The 13,433-nt window shown below is 54.2% G+C and overlaps 1 protein-coding gene across 5 annotated transcripts in view; it reads left to right on the top strand.

Annotated features, from left to right (window-relative positions):
- Window positions 1–12,472, top strand: part of OGDH (oxoglutarate dehydrogenase) — a 59,277-nt gene extending 46,805 nt beyond the window's left edge. For all 5 annotated transcript variants that reach the window (XM_019731636.2, XM_019731638.2, XM_019731637.2 and 2 more), the window contains 13 exons: window positions 3,242–3,421; window positions 3,710–3,862; window positions 4,405–4,507; window positions 4,670–4,798; window positions 5,053–5,203; window positions 5,419–5,546; window positions 5,627–5,805; window positions 6,070–6,141; window positions 6,513–6,641; window positions 7,221–7,293; window positions 10,995–11,158; window positions 11,249–11,403; window positions 11,484–12,472. In XM_019731636.2, coding sequence (XP_019587195.1) covers window positions 3,242–3,421; window positions 3,710–3,862; window positions 4,405–4,507; window positions 4,670–4,798; window positions 5,053–5,203; window positions 5,419–5,546; window positions 5,627–5,805; window positions 6,070–6,141; window positions 6,513–6,641; window positions 7,221–7,293; window positions 10,995–11,158; window positions 11,249–11,403; window positions 11,484–11,604 — 1,737 coding nt within the window. In that variant the 3' untranslated portion in view covers window positions 11,605–12,472. The remainder of the gene's footprint in view (window positions 1–3,241; window positions 3,422–3,709; window positions 3,863–4,404; window positions 4,508–4,669; window positions 4,799–5,052; window positions 5,204–5,418; window positions 5,547–5,626; window positions 5,806–6,069; window positions 6,142–6,512; window positions 6,642–7,220; window positions 7,294–10,994; window positions 11,159–11,248; window positions 11,404–11,483) is intronic.
- The last annotated feature ends 961 nt before the right edge of the window (window positions 12,473–13,433 follow it).

The following is a 13,433-nucleotide window of genomic DNA, read 5'->3' as shown; positions in this document are numbered from 1 at the left end:
CGAGGGTTCCCTTTTCTCCACAGCCTCCCCAACACTTGTTGTTTGTTGTTTTATTGATGATAGCGTTTCTGACAGGTGTGAGGTGGTATCTCATTGTGGTTTCTATTTGCATTTCTCTGATGATTAGCGGTGTTGAGCATTTTTTCATGTCTGTTGTCCTCTCTGGAGAAATGTCTATTCGTGTCCTCTGCCCATTTTTAAATCAGATTGTTTTTTACCTATTGAATTGTGTGAGTTCTTTACATATTTTGGGTATTAATCCCTTATAAATGATTTGCAAATATCTTCTACTCAGCTGGCTGTCTTGTCATTTTGCTAATGGTTTCCTTTGCTGTGCAAAAGCTTCTTAATTTGATGGAGTCCCACTTGTTTATTTTTACCTTTTGTTACCTTTGCTTTTGGTGTCAAGAAGCCAAAAAGCAAAGGAGTTTTACGGTTTTAGGTCTCATGTCCAAGTCTTTAATGCTTTTTGAGTTTGTGTTTGGTGTAAGATCGGGGTCCTGTTTCATTCCTTTGCATGAGGCTGTCCAGTTCTCCCAGCACCATTTATGGACATTATTCCTTTCCCCATTGTGTGTTCTTGGCTTGTTTGTTGTAAATTAATTGACCATGTAAGTGAGGGTTTATTTCTGGGCTCACCTGTGATCTGACCAGTGTGTTTGTCAGGACCACTCTGTTTTGGTTACCATAGCTTTGGAGTCGATAAAGAATCCTCAGACTTCTGTAAGAACTGCAGTTTGGGAATGTCTCTACTCTCTCAACTGCTTCTGCCACCACTGGTCATGACGCAGTGAGGAGCCCGTGGGTCTGTAGCAGGAAAGGAAGCAGCTGCTTTGCTTGTTCCTGTCTCTAAGAACATACCTAGGATTCATCTCTGTAAGGTTCTCTCCTAAGGAAGCCATCAGAGGCTAAAGATTTTTGTATGTGTGTCAAAACCATAGTTGTATTGCTGCGAAATTAGGAAATAAGCTATATGTCCAATATTAGAGGAGTCTATGCATAAATTTTGGCCCAGCCGTAGGAAGCACCATTATATAATGGTTAAAATATTTACTCTCCTGGGGAAATAGTCCCCAGTATGGTGACTGGGAATCCAGGGCACTCACATGCTGCTGGAGGAGTGTCTGGCACAGGCACTTGGGAGAACAGTTTGATGGTATTCAGAGAAGTCTGCGACGCTTGTGCCCACCCTGTGGCTTAGTTTTCCCTTTGTAGGAGTACAGTCGTCCCCTTTACCCATGGTTTTGCTTTCCTCAGTTTCAGTTACCCGTGGTCAATCACGGTTCAAAAATCCTAAGTGGAAAATTCCAGAAATAAACAATTGGTAGGTTTTAAATTGTGCGCTGTTTGAGTAGTGTGATGAACTTGCACACGTCGCTCTCCAGCCGTCCTGCCCAGAATGTGAAACAGCCCTTTGTGATAGACAGTCACTCAGGAGCCTTCTAGGTTATCAGGTCAGTTTGCAGACCACATTCATGTAACTTGTATTACAGCATATTGTTAACAGTTGTTCTATGTTATTGTTATTGTTAATCTCTTACGGTGCTTAATTTATAAATTAGGCTTTATAATAGGTATGTATGTACAGGAAAAACGTAGTATAGATGGGGTTCAGTACTGTTCAAAGTTTGAGGCATCTTTGGGGGTCTTAGACCATAGTCCCTGCAGATAAGGGGTGCACCTGTATACTGCAAATAAACCCAATGTTTGCTGGAGAAAACCTGTGTCAGAAGGTGTACGGTGACAGTGCATTAACCACCAGCGGGAAACAGCTAAATGTGCCCACGGGAGCATGAGTAACTGCGGCGGTGCGTGCTGTTAGTACTTCAGCTGCACTGCTGAGCTCCACCTCAGGAAGCAGAGGTCGTGCTTCCACCTGCCCGAACCAGAAAAACCAATGTTGAACAGCAAGCAAGCTGCAAAGGATTTGCATAGCATATAGGGTAATACCACACATAAGGTACGTAGAGTGTATATCTCCATGGTTTAAAAGACGTGGAAATACTCTTCAAAAGTGTCACTGCCATGAAAAATCGAGAAAGGCAGGGGACGCTTCCACATTAAAGAAGACTAGAGAGAGGTGACAGCTGATGCCAGGGGATAGGCTGGATTGAATGCTGGACCGAAGGAAGAAAGACTGGACAGCATTAGGACATCACTGGGACAGTTGATGGAATATACACAGACTGTGTGTCAGATGACAGGGTTCTATAATAGTAATCGCTCGGGCTGAGCACTGCTCTCTGACTTGTCTTGGGAAATAGGGACGGTCTGCAACTTACCCTCAGGAAAAGTGTGTGTGTAGGTGTGTAGTGAAAAGAGCATGAATAGTAAAAGGGACAAAGTGGAAACAGCTGGTGAGTCTGAGGAAAGATTCTGAGGGGGGGTTTGTATTCTTTAAACTTCCATAAGTCTGAAATTATAGCAAAATGTTAAAGTCACCAACAAGCCTGAGAAGATACTACATATTGTTTAGAGACATACGAAATACACATAACAACACGGGGAAATGATGCCCTCCCTTCAGGGCCAGCTGGCACAGAAATGCGTTACTTCATTCTAAGGAATATGAAAGGTTCTGAAAGTAGGATTTGTTCCTGTTGGGTTATGAGTTCCTGGGTGGTCATTATACTTTTATACTTTCTGTGTGTGTGAAGTATTGCATAACAATGGTGTTTAGATGCGTGTTACAAAATTATAACTATATAATTAATTTTTAGTACATATAAGTGGTGAGGAGTATTATGCTCATAATGTTACATGGACAAGGTGCAGAATTATAGATAATAGGATCTGACATTTTAAATATATATTGCATGTAAAGAAAATCCTCTAGAAAGGAAACCATCAAAATATTTACACTGCAGCTGGTGGGAGTATAGGTAACTGTTTAATTTTTTTATACTATCTGTTTTCAGAACTCTATGTTGAACATGTATGAATTTTGTTATCAGAATAGGAAAAACTAAACAATTAAAAAAAACCACCCTAAATAGCCATTTGGGGACTTGCTCAGAGTAGGCCAAGTACCCTGCCAGTCCTTAGCCCCGCCTTCATCCCTGGCCACGCCCAGTCCCACCCTTGTCTGTGCTCTGGTCACTCCCCTGTCCTGCCTGCCCCTTCCCTGCACAGACCCCACCTGCCCTTGGCTCCGCCCTGACTTCTGGCCCCCACTTGCTCTCCAATCCCATGCCCAGCAGCGTGCCCCGTAGCCCCTGGCCAGTCTGTGTGTCCCTTGCAGATCGGCTTCACCACAGACCCGCGCATGGCCCGCTCCTCGCCCTACCCCACCGACGTGGCCCGTGTCGTGAATGCCCCCATTTTTCACGTGAACTCTGACGACCCCGAGGCCGTCATGTACGTGTGCAAGGTGGCTGCTGAATGGAGGAATACCTTCCACAAGGACGTGGTGGTGGACCTGGTGAGTGCCTCTGGTCCCCGTCGTGGAGAGAGGACTCAGGGTGGTCTGGCCTGGGGTCACCTGCAGCCCCTCCCAAGAGCTTCTGGGTCTCCGGCCTGGAAATGAGCTGAGCTATGGAAGAAGGTAGTTTGGGTCCCGTCCCGTCATATTGCCAGGTCACTCTCGTTTTAGCTCATGTGACAGTCAAAGCAATTGGAGAGTGTGAAGGAGAGAGAGGACCCTAATTCTATAGGAGGTAGACGCAGGCATCCCGTGGCCCCTGACACTGGCGTCCCGGGCTGTCCCCAGGTATGTTACCGGCGCAACGGCCACAACGAGATGGACGAGCCCATGTTCACGCAGCCGCTCATGTACAAGCAGATCCGCAAGCAGAAGCCGGTGCTGCAGAAGTACGCGGAGCTGCTGGTGTCGCAGGGCGTCGTCAACCAGCCGGAGTACGAGGTGCGTGCGCCCGCCCGCCCCGCCGGCTCTGCGAAGTGGGGCGCAGGAGCGGGCACTGGGCCGGTGTTCGCGCTGGCAGAGCTGCTCCTAGTCCAAGTGCGACCGTGAGACGCACTTAACAAGTCACAGCATTTCGCTGCGTAACATCTCGGAGCGTGCAGGCGCCTGAGGAGTGTCACGGCAGAGGTGGGACCCGAGCACGGTGGCCGTGGCCCACGCTTTCTAGCTGACGGCCCGGTCAGTGTCCGGGGTGAGGGCCGGCTGCAGGTCCAGCGAGGTAGGGGGCTTGGTGTGTCTGGTCAGTTCTGCTTGGTGACGAGTGGATGGCCGGTGCAGAGCGCTGCGTGGCAGGTGTGGGGGCGCGGCAATGCTGGAGGGGGCGCTGCGGCTCCGTCCTGGAAGAAAGTAGGCAGAGCAGATAGCGGCAGATGTGGAGAAGGGACTACGGGGCGGACCGCCTCGGATCGGTCGCAGGGGCTGTGCGTGGCGCGGCGGGGTCCTGTGCAGAGCGCCCTGATGGCTGTGCTGTGCCCGCCCACCAGGAGGAGATCTCCAAGTACGACAAGATCTGCGAGGAGGCCTTCGCCAGATCCAAGGACGAGAAGATCCTGCACATCAAGCACTGGCTGGACTCCCCCTGGCCTGGTGAGTGGGGGGCGGCACCGGCGGATCCCTCCCCCCACGCCTTCAGCCCTGTGGGCCCAGGAATCAGACCCCTGACTGCCGCTCTCACGGGAGTGTGACGCAGGCCCGCGGGGCGTTCCTGGAGCAGTGTGGCAGTGTGTCAGCTTGTCCGTCTGGTCCTAGGCTTCTTCACCTTGGATGGGCAGCCCAGGAGCATGTCCTGCCCCTCCACGGGCCTGACAGAGGATGTCCTGATGCATATTGGGAACGTAGCCAGCTCCGTGCCTGTGGAGAACTTCACCATTCATGGAGGTGAGGAGGCCACCCTAACCTTTGGAAGCACTCTCCAGCAGGGGCCCTGTCCCCACCCACCACGTCCCGCAGTGTCCAAGATGGGGTGGTTGAATTGGGGAAGCTCTCCCCTCCCCTCACCCCTGCCCAGTGTGGTGCTCACTGGCGGCAGGATGGGTCGTCAGTCACAGCTGCCCTCTTCCCCACCCTCCCCGCAAGGCTTGCTCTTGTCACGAGAGGCAGGGCAGCGGTGAGCACCCTGTGTGTCTCTGCAGGGCTTAGCCGCATCTTGAAAACTCGTGGGGAGATGGTGAAGAACAGGACCGTGGACTGGGCCCTGGCGGAGTACATGGCTTTCGGCTCGCTCCTGAAGGAGGGCATCCATATCCGGCTAAGCGGCCAGGACGTGGAGCGGGGCACTTTCAGGTAGGGCGCGCAGGGCCCTCCAGAGCACAGGAGACGGGCGCGGGGCTCTGGTCCTTCTCTCCCAGGGCACCTCTGTCAGGTGGCCGTCTCAGGCCCCAAACACACTGCCCTGCTCTGACCTGGATGCTTCTGCCACGAGCGGGGCTTTGTGGCTCTGCGGCCACTGCCGCGTGGGGGTCTGCCCCTGCCTGCTCACCGGTGCTGTCCTGCCGCAGCCACCGCCACCATGTGCTGCACGACCAGAACGTGGACAAGAAAACCTGCATCCCCATGAACCACCTGTGGCCCAACCAGGCCCCCTACACCGTGTGCAACAGCTCGCTGTCTGAGTACGGGGTCCTGGGTGAGCAACCAGCCCCGCGATGCCCGCGCCCCCACCCCCGCCCCCGCCCCGCCGCCCCTCCTGACTGCCCCATCCTGCAGGCTTTGAGCTGGGCTTCGCCATGGCCAGCCCCAACGCCCTGGTGCTCTGGGAGGCTCAGTTTGGCGACTTCCACAACACGGCCCAGTGCATCATCGACCAGTTCATCAGCCCCGGACAAGCCAAGTGGGTGCGGCAGAACGGCATCGTGCTGCTGCTGCCCCACGGCATGGAGGGCATGGTGAGCTGAGCCCCCAACACCGGAAGGCAGGCGGGCAGCCCAGGCCACCCACAGCACAGCGCAGCGTGCTCTGAGAACAGGGCCGCGCGGGACCCAGGAACCCAGGACGGCGCTGGGCCCTGCCCTAGCCTGGAGAGGCCCCTCCTGCATGTGGGGGAGGGTACAACTGCCAGCAGGAAAACAACTACAGTGGCTTTTGCTTAATAAGAGCAGCTGTCGACACTTGCGAAGCTCCCCAACTGTCACTTGTGTGTCTGGTTCCAGGGCCCAGAGCATTCCTCCGCCCGGCCGGAGCGTTTCCTGCAGATGTGCAATGACGACCCAGACGTCCTGCCGGTGAGCAAGTGCAGGCCTCTGCCCCTCACAGGAACACACAGGGCAGGGTGATGGGTCGTCCTGAGGCCTAGAGGAGCGTGTGCCTGCCTGTCCCCTACCTGCCCACTCCTACCTCCTGGAAGCACTTAGAATAACTGTTTTGATTCAGGCAAACGTTTCAGAGGAAAGAACTCGGAGGGGGGTGGGTTTGTCTTAGTAAGACTTGAAGAGCTGAAAGAGAACAATAGGGAGTCAGCTGTGAGGCAGATCAGCACTGGCTGCCGTGGGCCCTGCCTGCCCTAGGGCAGCGCCTGCACCTGCCCCTCGTGTGCTCTGCAGGGCCGCTCGCCGCAGCGCCTGACGCCCGCTGGCCTTTCCCCTTCTCGCTGCAGGACCTCAATGAAGCCAACTTCGATATAAACCAGCTGTACGACTGTAACTGGGTCGTTGTCAACTGCTCCACGCCTGGCAACTTCTTCCATGTGCTGCGTCGCCAGATTCTCCTGCCCTTCCGGAAGCCGGTCAGTGGGGGTATCCCTGCTCAGAGACACTTGGCCGGAGGAGCTCAGGGCCCCAGCACAGTGGGAGGACGGACATATGAGCGGGTGGTCGTAGGTGATGCACTGAGCTTGGGAGAGAGGTGTGCCTAACAGGGGCCAAGGGAGCAGAGGGCCCCCAGGAAGTGGGTTCCTGAGCAGGGTGTTGAAGGATGAGTAGGAGAGTGTGTGAAGAGTCGGGTGGGAGCGCCCCCTGCAGCTTCGGGTCAAAGTGCAAGTGCACATGGGCCCACAGGACAATTGCCAAGAGGCTCCGGGGCTCTTCCCAGGGTCCAGGGTAGGGGTATCCTGGGCTCAGAGCAGGCTGGGACGGGCCCTGGAGGAGTGGATGCCTGGCTAGGCAAGGCACAGGTGGACCAGGGGAAACAGCACCGCCCATTACCCCCTCTTTGCACCTCTGACCTGTGGCTCTTCCTGACCGCAGAGCTGGGAGGGCAGCACCAGGTGGCCCGTCCTGGGGCGAGGCCTGGGCAGCGCCTTGCTGGGGCCCCTCCTGGAATCATTAGCACCTGGTCCACCTGAGCCTGTGGTTCTGTGTTTCAGTTAATCATCTTCACCCCCAAGTCCCTGCTGCGGCACCCTGAGGCCAGGACCAGCTTCGACGAGATGCTTCCAGGTGGGTGAGGGTCGGGCATTTTGGGGGTCTAGGCTGCTGCTCGGTTGGGCTTTGGGGCTCATACTCGTCCCCTGCCACATTTTTGGTCATTGGGTAAAGACTGGAATACAGGAGTGCGGACATCGGAGCTTGCGTGCGAGTTGGTGACAAGATATGTCTCATGTCTGTGGGTCTGTGCCTGGGGGTGCCCCCAGGACTGCTGTAGGGGCAGCGAAATGAATCTGAGCTTAGAGTTTCCCCTACCGCGTAGGCGCTGCTGGCGGCAGCTCACCACTAGGGCCAGGAAAGGCGCTGGGTGAGTAGGGCCTGGGAGTACCGTGCTGCTCGCCAGGGTGAGGCGAGGCCCACGACACCGAGATGGCCACTTGGTCAGTGGACAGCAGGCAGCTAACACAGTGGGAGCAGCCCGCACATCCCCCGGCTCGTGGGGCGAGGGGAGCCCACTTCCTTCCTCCAGCCATGGAGCCCCCTTTAGTCTTTGGTCAAGGTGAACTCTTGTTGTTTTGTCCACTTTTTTATTATTATGGTGAAATACACATAACATAAAATTTACCATCTTAACCATGTTTAGGGGTACATGTCAGTGGCATTGGTGCAAGCATATAATTCTGCAGCCATCTTCTCCAGAACTTTCATTGTCCCTGACCCCTGGCACCACATCTGCTGTCTGTCTCTGAACTGACTGCTGCAGGAGCCTCCTGTACAAGGACACACAGGATTTGTCCGTCTGTGACGGGCTTATGTCACTCAGCACACTGTCCCGCGGTCCGTGCTTGCGTAGCCTGGGTCAGAGTCTCCTTCCTTTCTAAGGCGGAATAATAATCCGTGGTGTGTTTATCCATCTGTCAGTGGGCACTTGGGTTGTTCCACGTGTTGGCTACTGTGAGTCATGCTGCTGTGTACACGGGTGTGCAAATATCTCTTGGAGACCCTGCTTTCAGTTCTTTTGCGTAAATACCAGGAAGTGGGATTGCTGGGTCATAAGGTCATTCTATTTTTAATTTTTTGAGGAACTTCCATACTGTTTCCCACAGCGGCTGCACTAGTTTACATTCCCAGCCGTACACACAGTTCCCATTTCTCCGCATCCTAGCCAACACACGTTGTTTTCTGTTTGTTTTTTGTTTTGTTTTTTCCCCCCCTTCTTCCACCTACCCTCTCCCCACTCCGGTTCAAGCCGTTGTTTCTCAGTGTAGTTGTGTAGGACACAGCTCCCTGGCCCGTGCTGGTGTTATGAGCCTTGTGCTCGCTCCCCCCGGCTGAGGAAGTTGGTCACCAGTCGTCAGTTGGCCGCTCATGGCAGCTCTCGCCAGCTGCTGGCTGCCGGCCGCTCACTGTGGCTGCCGGCCTTTCACGGCAGTACACAGCAGCCCACGGCAGCTCACGCCAACCTCTGGCTATTCACGCCAGCCCAGCTCCAGGGAGAGCCATTGTTCACAATCTTAGCTGTAGAGGGCGCAGCTCACTGGCCCGAGTGGGAATCGAACCAGCGACCTCGGCATTAGGAGTACAGCGCCTGGTGTGCTGGCCCTATTTTTTTTTTTTTTTTTTAAATATTAGTACTCCTAATGGTCATGAAGTAGTGTCTCACTGTGGTTTTGAGTTGCATTTCCCTGGTGATTAGTGTCATTAAGCACCTTTTTGTGTGCTTGTTGACTATTTGTATACAAAGTCAAGTTGTTGTCCTTTCAGTCTTAGTTGTGGAGGGCGCAGCTCAGTTTCAGGTCCAGTTGCCATTGTTAGTTGCAGGGGGCGCAGTCCACCATCCCTTGCAGGAGTCGAGGCGTCGAACTGGCAACCTTGTGGTTGAAAGTCCGCACTCCAACCAACTGAGCCATCTGGCACTGGCCCATGTGAGAACCGAACCGGCAGTCTTTGGCGTTAGGAGCACGGAGCTCCAACCACCTGAGCCACCAGGCCAGCCCCTTTGCCCGTTTTTTAATCGCATTTTGTTGTGTTGCATTTTCGGAGTTCTCTCTAAGTGCTGAATAATAATGCTTTATCAGATACATGACTTGCAACTTTTCCCTCATTCTATGTGTTGTCTGGATAGACAAAATTTTTAAATTTTCATAAAGTCAAATTTGTAGTCTTATATTTTCTTTTGATATCTTTGCCTCGTGTCATATCCAAGAAGGCATTGCCAAATCCAGTGTCTTGAAACTTTTGCCCCATGTTTTCTTCTAAGAGTTTTATAATTTTAACTCACATGTTTAAATCTTTAATCCATTTGGAGTTAATTTTTGTATGTGGTGTAAGGGTCCAGCTTAATTTGCATGCAGATAATCCAGTTTTCCCAGCACCATTTGTTGAAAAGACTGCCCTTTTCCCATTGAATGGTCTTGTCAGAAATCATTTGACCATGTGTGTGAGTGTTTATTCCTGGGCCCTAGTCTATTCCTATATGTCACATACGTCTCTTTTTATGCCACAGCCACACTGTTTTGAGGACTGTAGCTTTGTAGTAGTAGTTTTTTAAATCAGGCAGTGTGAATCCTCCAGTTTTGTTTTTCTTTTTCAAGATACTTTTGGCTATTTGCGGTTCTTTGAGAGTCCATGAATTTTGCAATGGATTTTTCTATTTGTGCAAAAAAAGGAGATTTTGATGGGGATTGCACTGAGTCTATAGATCATTTTGGGCAGAATTAACATCACAGTATTAAATCGTCCAGTCTGTGAACACAGGTGCTTTTCCATTTATTAGTGTCATCTTTAATTTGAGCAATATTTTATAGTTTTCAGTGTACAACTCTTTCACCTTCTTGACTAAGTTTATTCCTAAATGCTTTGTTCTTTTTGATGCTATTATAAATGGGATACTTTTCTTAATTTCCTTTTTGGATTGTTCATTGTTAGTATGTAGAAGTGCAACTGAGTTCTGAGCATTTATTTTCTATCCTGCAACTCTGCTGAATTTGTTTATTTGTTCTAACGTGGTTTGTTTGTTTGTTTGTTTTGTAGAATCTTTAGGGTTTCCTGCATATATCATATCAGAATTTTACTTCTTCCTTTTCAATTTGAGTGCCTTTTATTTCCTTCCGTGCCTGAGTGCGCGGGCGAGGACTCCAGTGCTGGGTTGAACAGCAGCCGTGAGAGTGGGCGTCCTTGTCTTGTTCCTGATCTCAGAGGAAAGGCGTCCAGTCTTTCACCACTGAGTCTGATGCTCACTGTGTGTTTTTCACATCTGGCCTTTCCCGTATGGAGGTAGTTTCCTTCTAATCCTAGTGTGTCACGTGTTGTGTGCATATCACTAAGAGAGCCCCTCATTTTGGATGCAGCTTCCTGAAGGTGGCCTTACTCCCGCAGGCACGGCTCTGACCATGAGCTTCTGGACATTTGCTGTGGCTGTGGGAGTTTTGGTGTCTGTGAACTCCTGAGTTGTCTGAGCAGTGGTCACGGCATGCTTTCCTAGCTGCCCCGAAGTCTAAGACGGGCTGTTCTCAGCATGAAGTAGTGTCACTTCCCATTCTTGGCTGGCTGTCCCCATAGGGCCTGTTACGTATGACGTCCTACCCAGGGTTCTCAGTCTGGACAATTCAAGGGCATCAGAGGCTGCTGGGAGGGGGGTCACCTTGGACCCGTAGACTGGTGTGCTCTGGCATCGGCCTGTGGCACAGCCCTGCCCTGTGGGTGCTCGCTCGAGCACAGCAGCAGTGGGAGGCCCTAGGAATGCTCAGCCAAGCCCGTGGGGATTCTCACAGGGACCCACTTCCAGCGGGTGATCCCAGAAGATGGCCCTGCAGCCCAGAACCCAGAAAACGTCAAGAGACTTCTCTTCTGTACCGGCAAGGTGTACTATGACCTCACCCGAGAGCGCAAAGCGCGGGACATGGTAGAGCAGGTGGCCATCACCAGAATCGAGCAGGTGAGCCTGGTGGCGCGGCCCCTGGGCTCTCCCCTGGGATGCTGGCCACCCTGAGCACCGTCTCCTGACGGGGCCCCGCCCTCTCCCCAGCTGTCGCCGTTCCCCTTCGACCTGCTGCTGCAAGAGGTGCAGAAGTACCCCAATGCCGAGCTGGCCTGGTGCCAGGAGGAGCACAAGAACCAAGGCTATTACGACTACGTGAAGCCCCGGCTGCGGACAACCATCAACCGCGCCAAGCCCGTGTGGTAGGTTGCGGCCCACAGGCGGTGGGCGGCCTGCGGGGCCCCTCGCTGGCCTTGGCTGACCACTCCCTGTCACCCCTCAGGTATGCTGGCCGGGACCCTGCAGCAGCCCCAGCCACTGGTAACAAGAAGACCCACCTGACGGAGCTGCAGCGTCTGCTGGACATGGCCTTTGACCTGGAAGCCTTCAAGAACTTCTCATAGATGCTGCCGGCCACTTGGGCCGCTGCCCTCCATGTCCACTGCCCTCGCTTCTCTACTAAAGAATAGTGCCTCAGCGCTGCGCTCACCCCTGCCTGCCCGCCACACACACCGTCCTCACTCACTTGGGATTAGGCTGTGACCCCTCACGTGCTTGGCTGCCCCCCAGGCAGAAGCTCCCAGGCTCTGACTTCCATCTGGCGGAGGTGCGTGGGGGGTGGGGCCCACAGGTTTCCTGGGAGGGTCAGCTCTGCCTCAGCCCACCTTCACCCGAAGGACCCACACCTGATGGGCTTATCGTCCAGCAAGGGGTCCTGCACCCCTCGGTCACCAGGGCAGAGCCTCAGTCACTGGGGAGGAGCCAGCACCATCAGAGGCTTGTGGGGTGGGAGGGGCTGGCAGGGCTTCACTCCTCCACGCACCGCCAGCGGCACCGCCGAGGGGTGGCTGGCGGGACACAGCCTGACCCTGCCAGCGCTCAAAGAGGGCAGGTCCGCTCTCTGCAGTGTCCACTTCTGCCTCTCAGGAGGGTCCCAGGCCATGCGTGGAGGCCACGGGCTGTGTGGTCAGGAAGCAGCACTCGGCCCCATGGCCAGGACACAGCAGTTGGTCTGGGCCCTGCTTCCCGGTCACCTCCACCTTGGCCTGCCTGCCAGCCCACTTTCCTGTGTCCCTTTCACACAGTGGACACTGGAGCACTGGTCTCTGCTGTGCCACAGCCGGCCAGGACAGGAGAAGAGGGGCAGGCTGAGGAGCAGCCCTCCCCTCATCGGTCACAGGGACCTACCCAATCTATTTATTTTGGTTAAAAGAAAAGTGAAAACGATTTTGCATTGCATTCAGCTTGCCCCATAAACTGAGTTATCCATGGGCCTGTGTACGTGCCATCTTTCTGTTCCCTTCTCCCGGGAAGCAGCCCCTCGCTGCTCTGCCGGCCTGTCCTGCTGACCTCCTGCCATCGATGCAGGCTGTGTGTCCGGTATACCTTCTCAGCCTCCCTGCTCCAGTGAGAAGGACTCGTCTGTGCTTGACTTGGTGTGCCTGGTGGGTCCCCCAGGACATCTGCCGTTAGTGAGCCAGCCATGCCAGCAGCGCCCCACAGCCCTAGTGTCCCCTCTCAACCAGAGTCCCACTGTTTGAGCCCACAACGTCCCAGCCTTAGCCTTCTGCGGGAGGGGTCCCAGCACAGAGGGAGAGCTCAGGGAAAGAGCTAGGTGTGGACATGGGTTACCCTCCTGGAGCAGGGCCCCTGGTGGTCACTCCATTCTCTAGGCCACACCTAGGTCCCTTGTCCTGTGTGCTCCCTGTGGCTTGTCCGAGGGTCCTCCAGTTCTGAGGGGACAGCAGCCGTGCAGGCGGAGCCTCCCTGGTGAGGCCCAGGACCACACACCCTCCCTGAGTCATGTGACAGCTGTGCTTTCGGGCTAAGAGGCCAAGGTGAGGCAGACTCCTGGCGCTGTGACTGCTTCCAGTGTGTGGGGACAGGGCGGAGCCAGGCATCCCCCAGGGTAGGGGCCACAGACGCGCTGGGTCTTGCGAAGGCCTCTACCACTCAGAGCTCTGGGTCTGCCAGCCGGCCCACATGCCAGGAGAAGGAAGGGGCTCATGGGCCCTGGACGGGCAAGGGCAGCCAGGCGCCCCAGGTTAGCCATGTTCTGCTTACGTTCTCAGCAGTCTGGTTCCTGAAATGGAAAAGCGCCTGTGCCAAGGAGGAGGCTTCCTAGTCTAGGAGCTCCACGTGCTTAGATGTATTCCAGGGGCCCAGAGCCGTGTGCGTGTGTGGGTGTGTGCACACAAGTGTGCATGGGACAGCTGACGAGGTTCCTGGGCTC

The sequence above is a fragment of the Rhinolophus sinicus genome, linkage group LG09, assembly GCF_036562045.2.
Source record: "Rhinolophus sinicus isolate RSC01 linkage group LG09, ASM3656204v1, whole genome shotgun sequence".
In the NCBI taxonomy this organism is placed as follows: domain Eukaryota; kingdom Metazoa; phylum Chordata; class Mammalia; order Chiroptera; family Rhinolophidae; genus Rhinolophus; species Rhinolophus sinicus.
The sequence above is the reverse complement of the archived record's forward strand: the minus strand, read 5'-3'. Positions and strand labels throughout refer to the sequence as shown.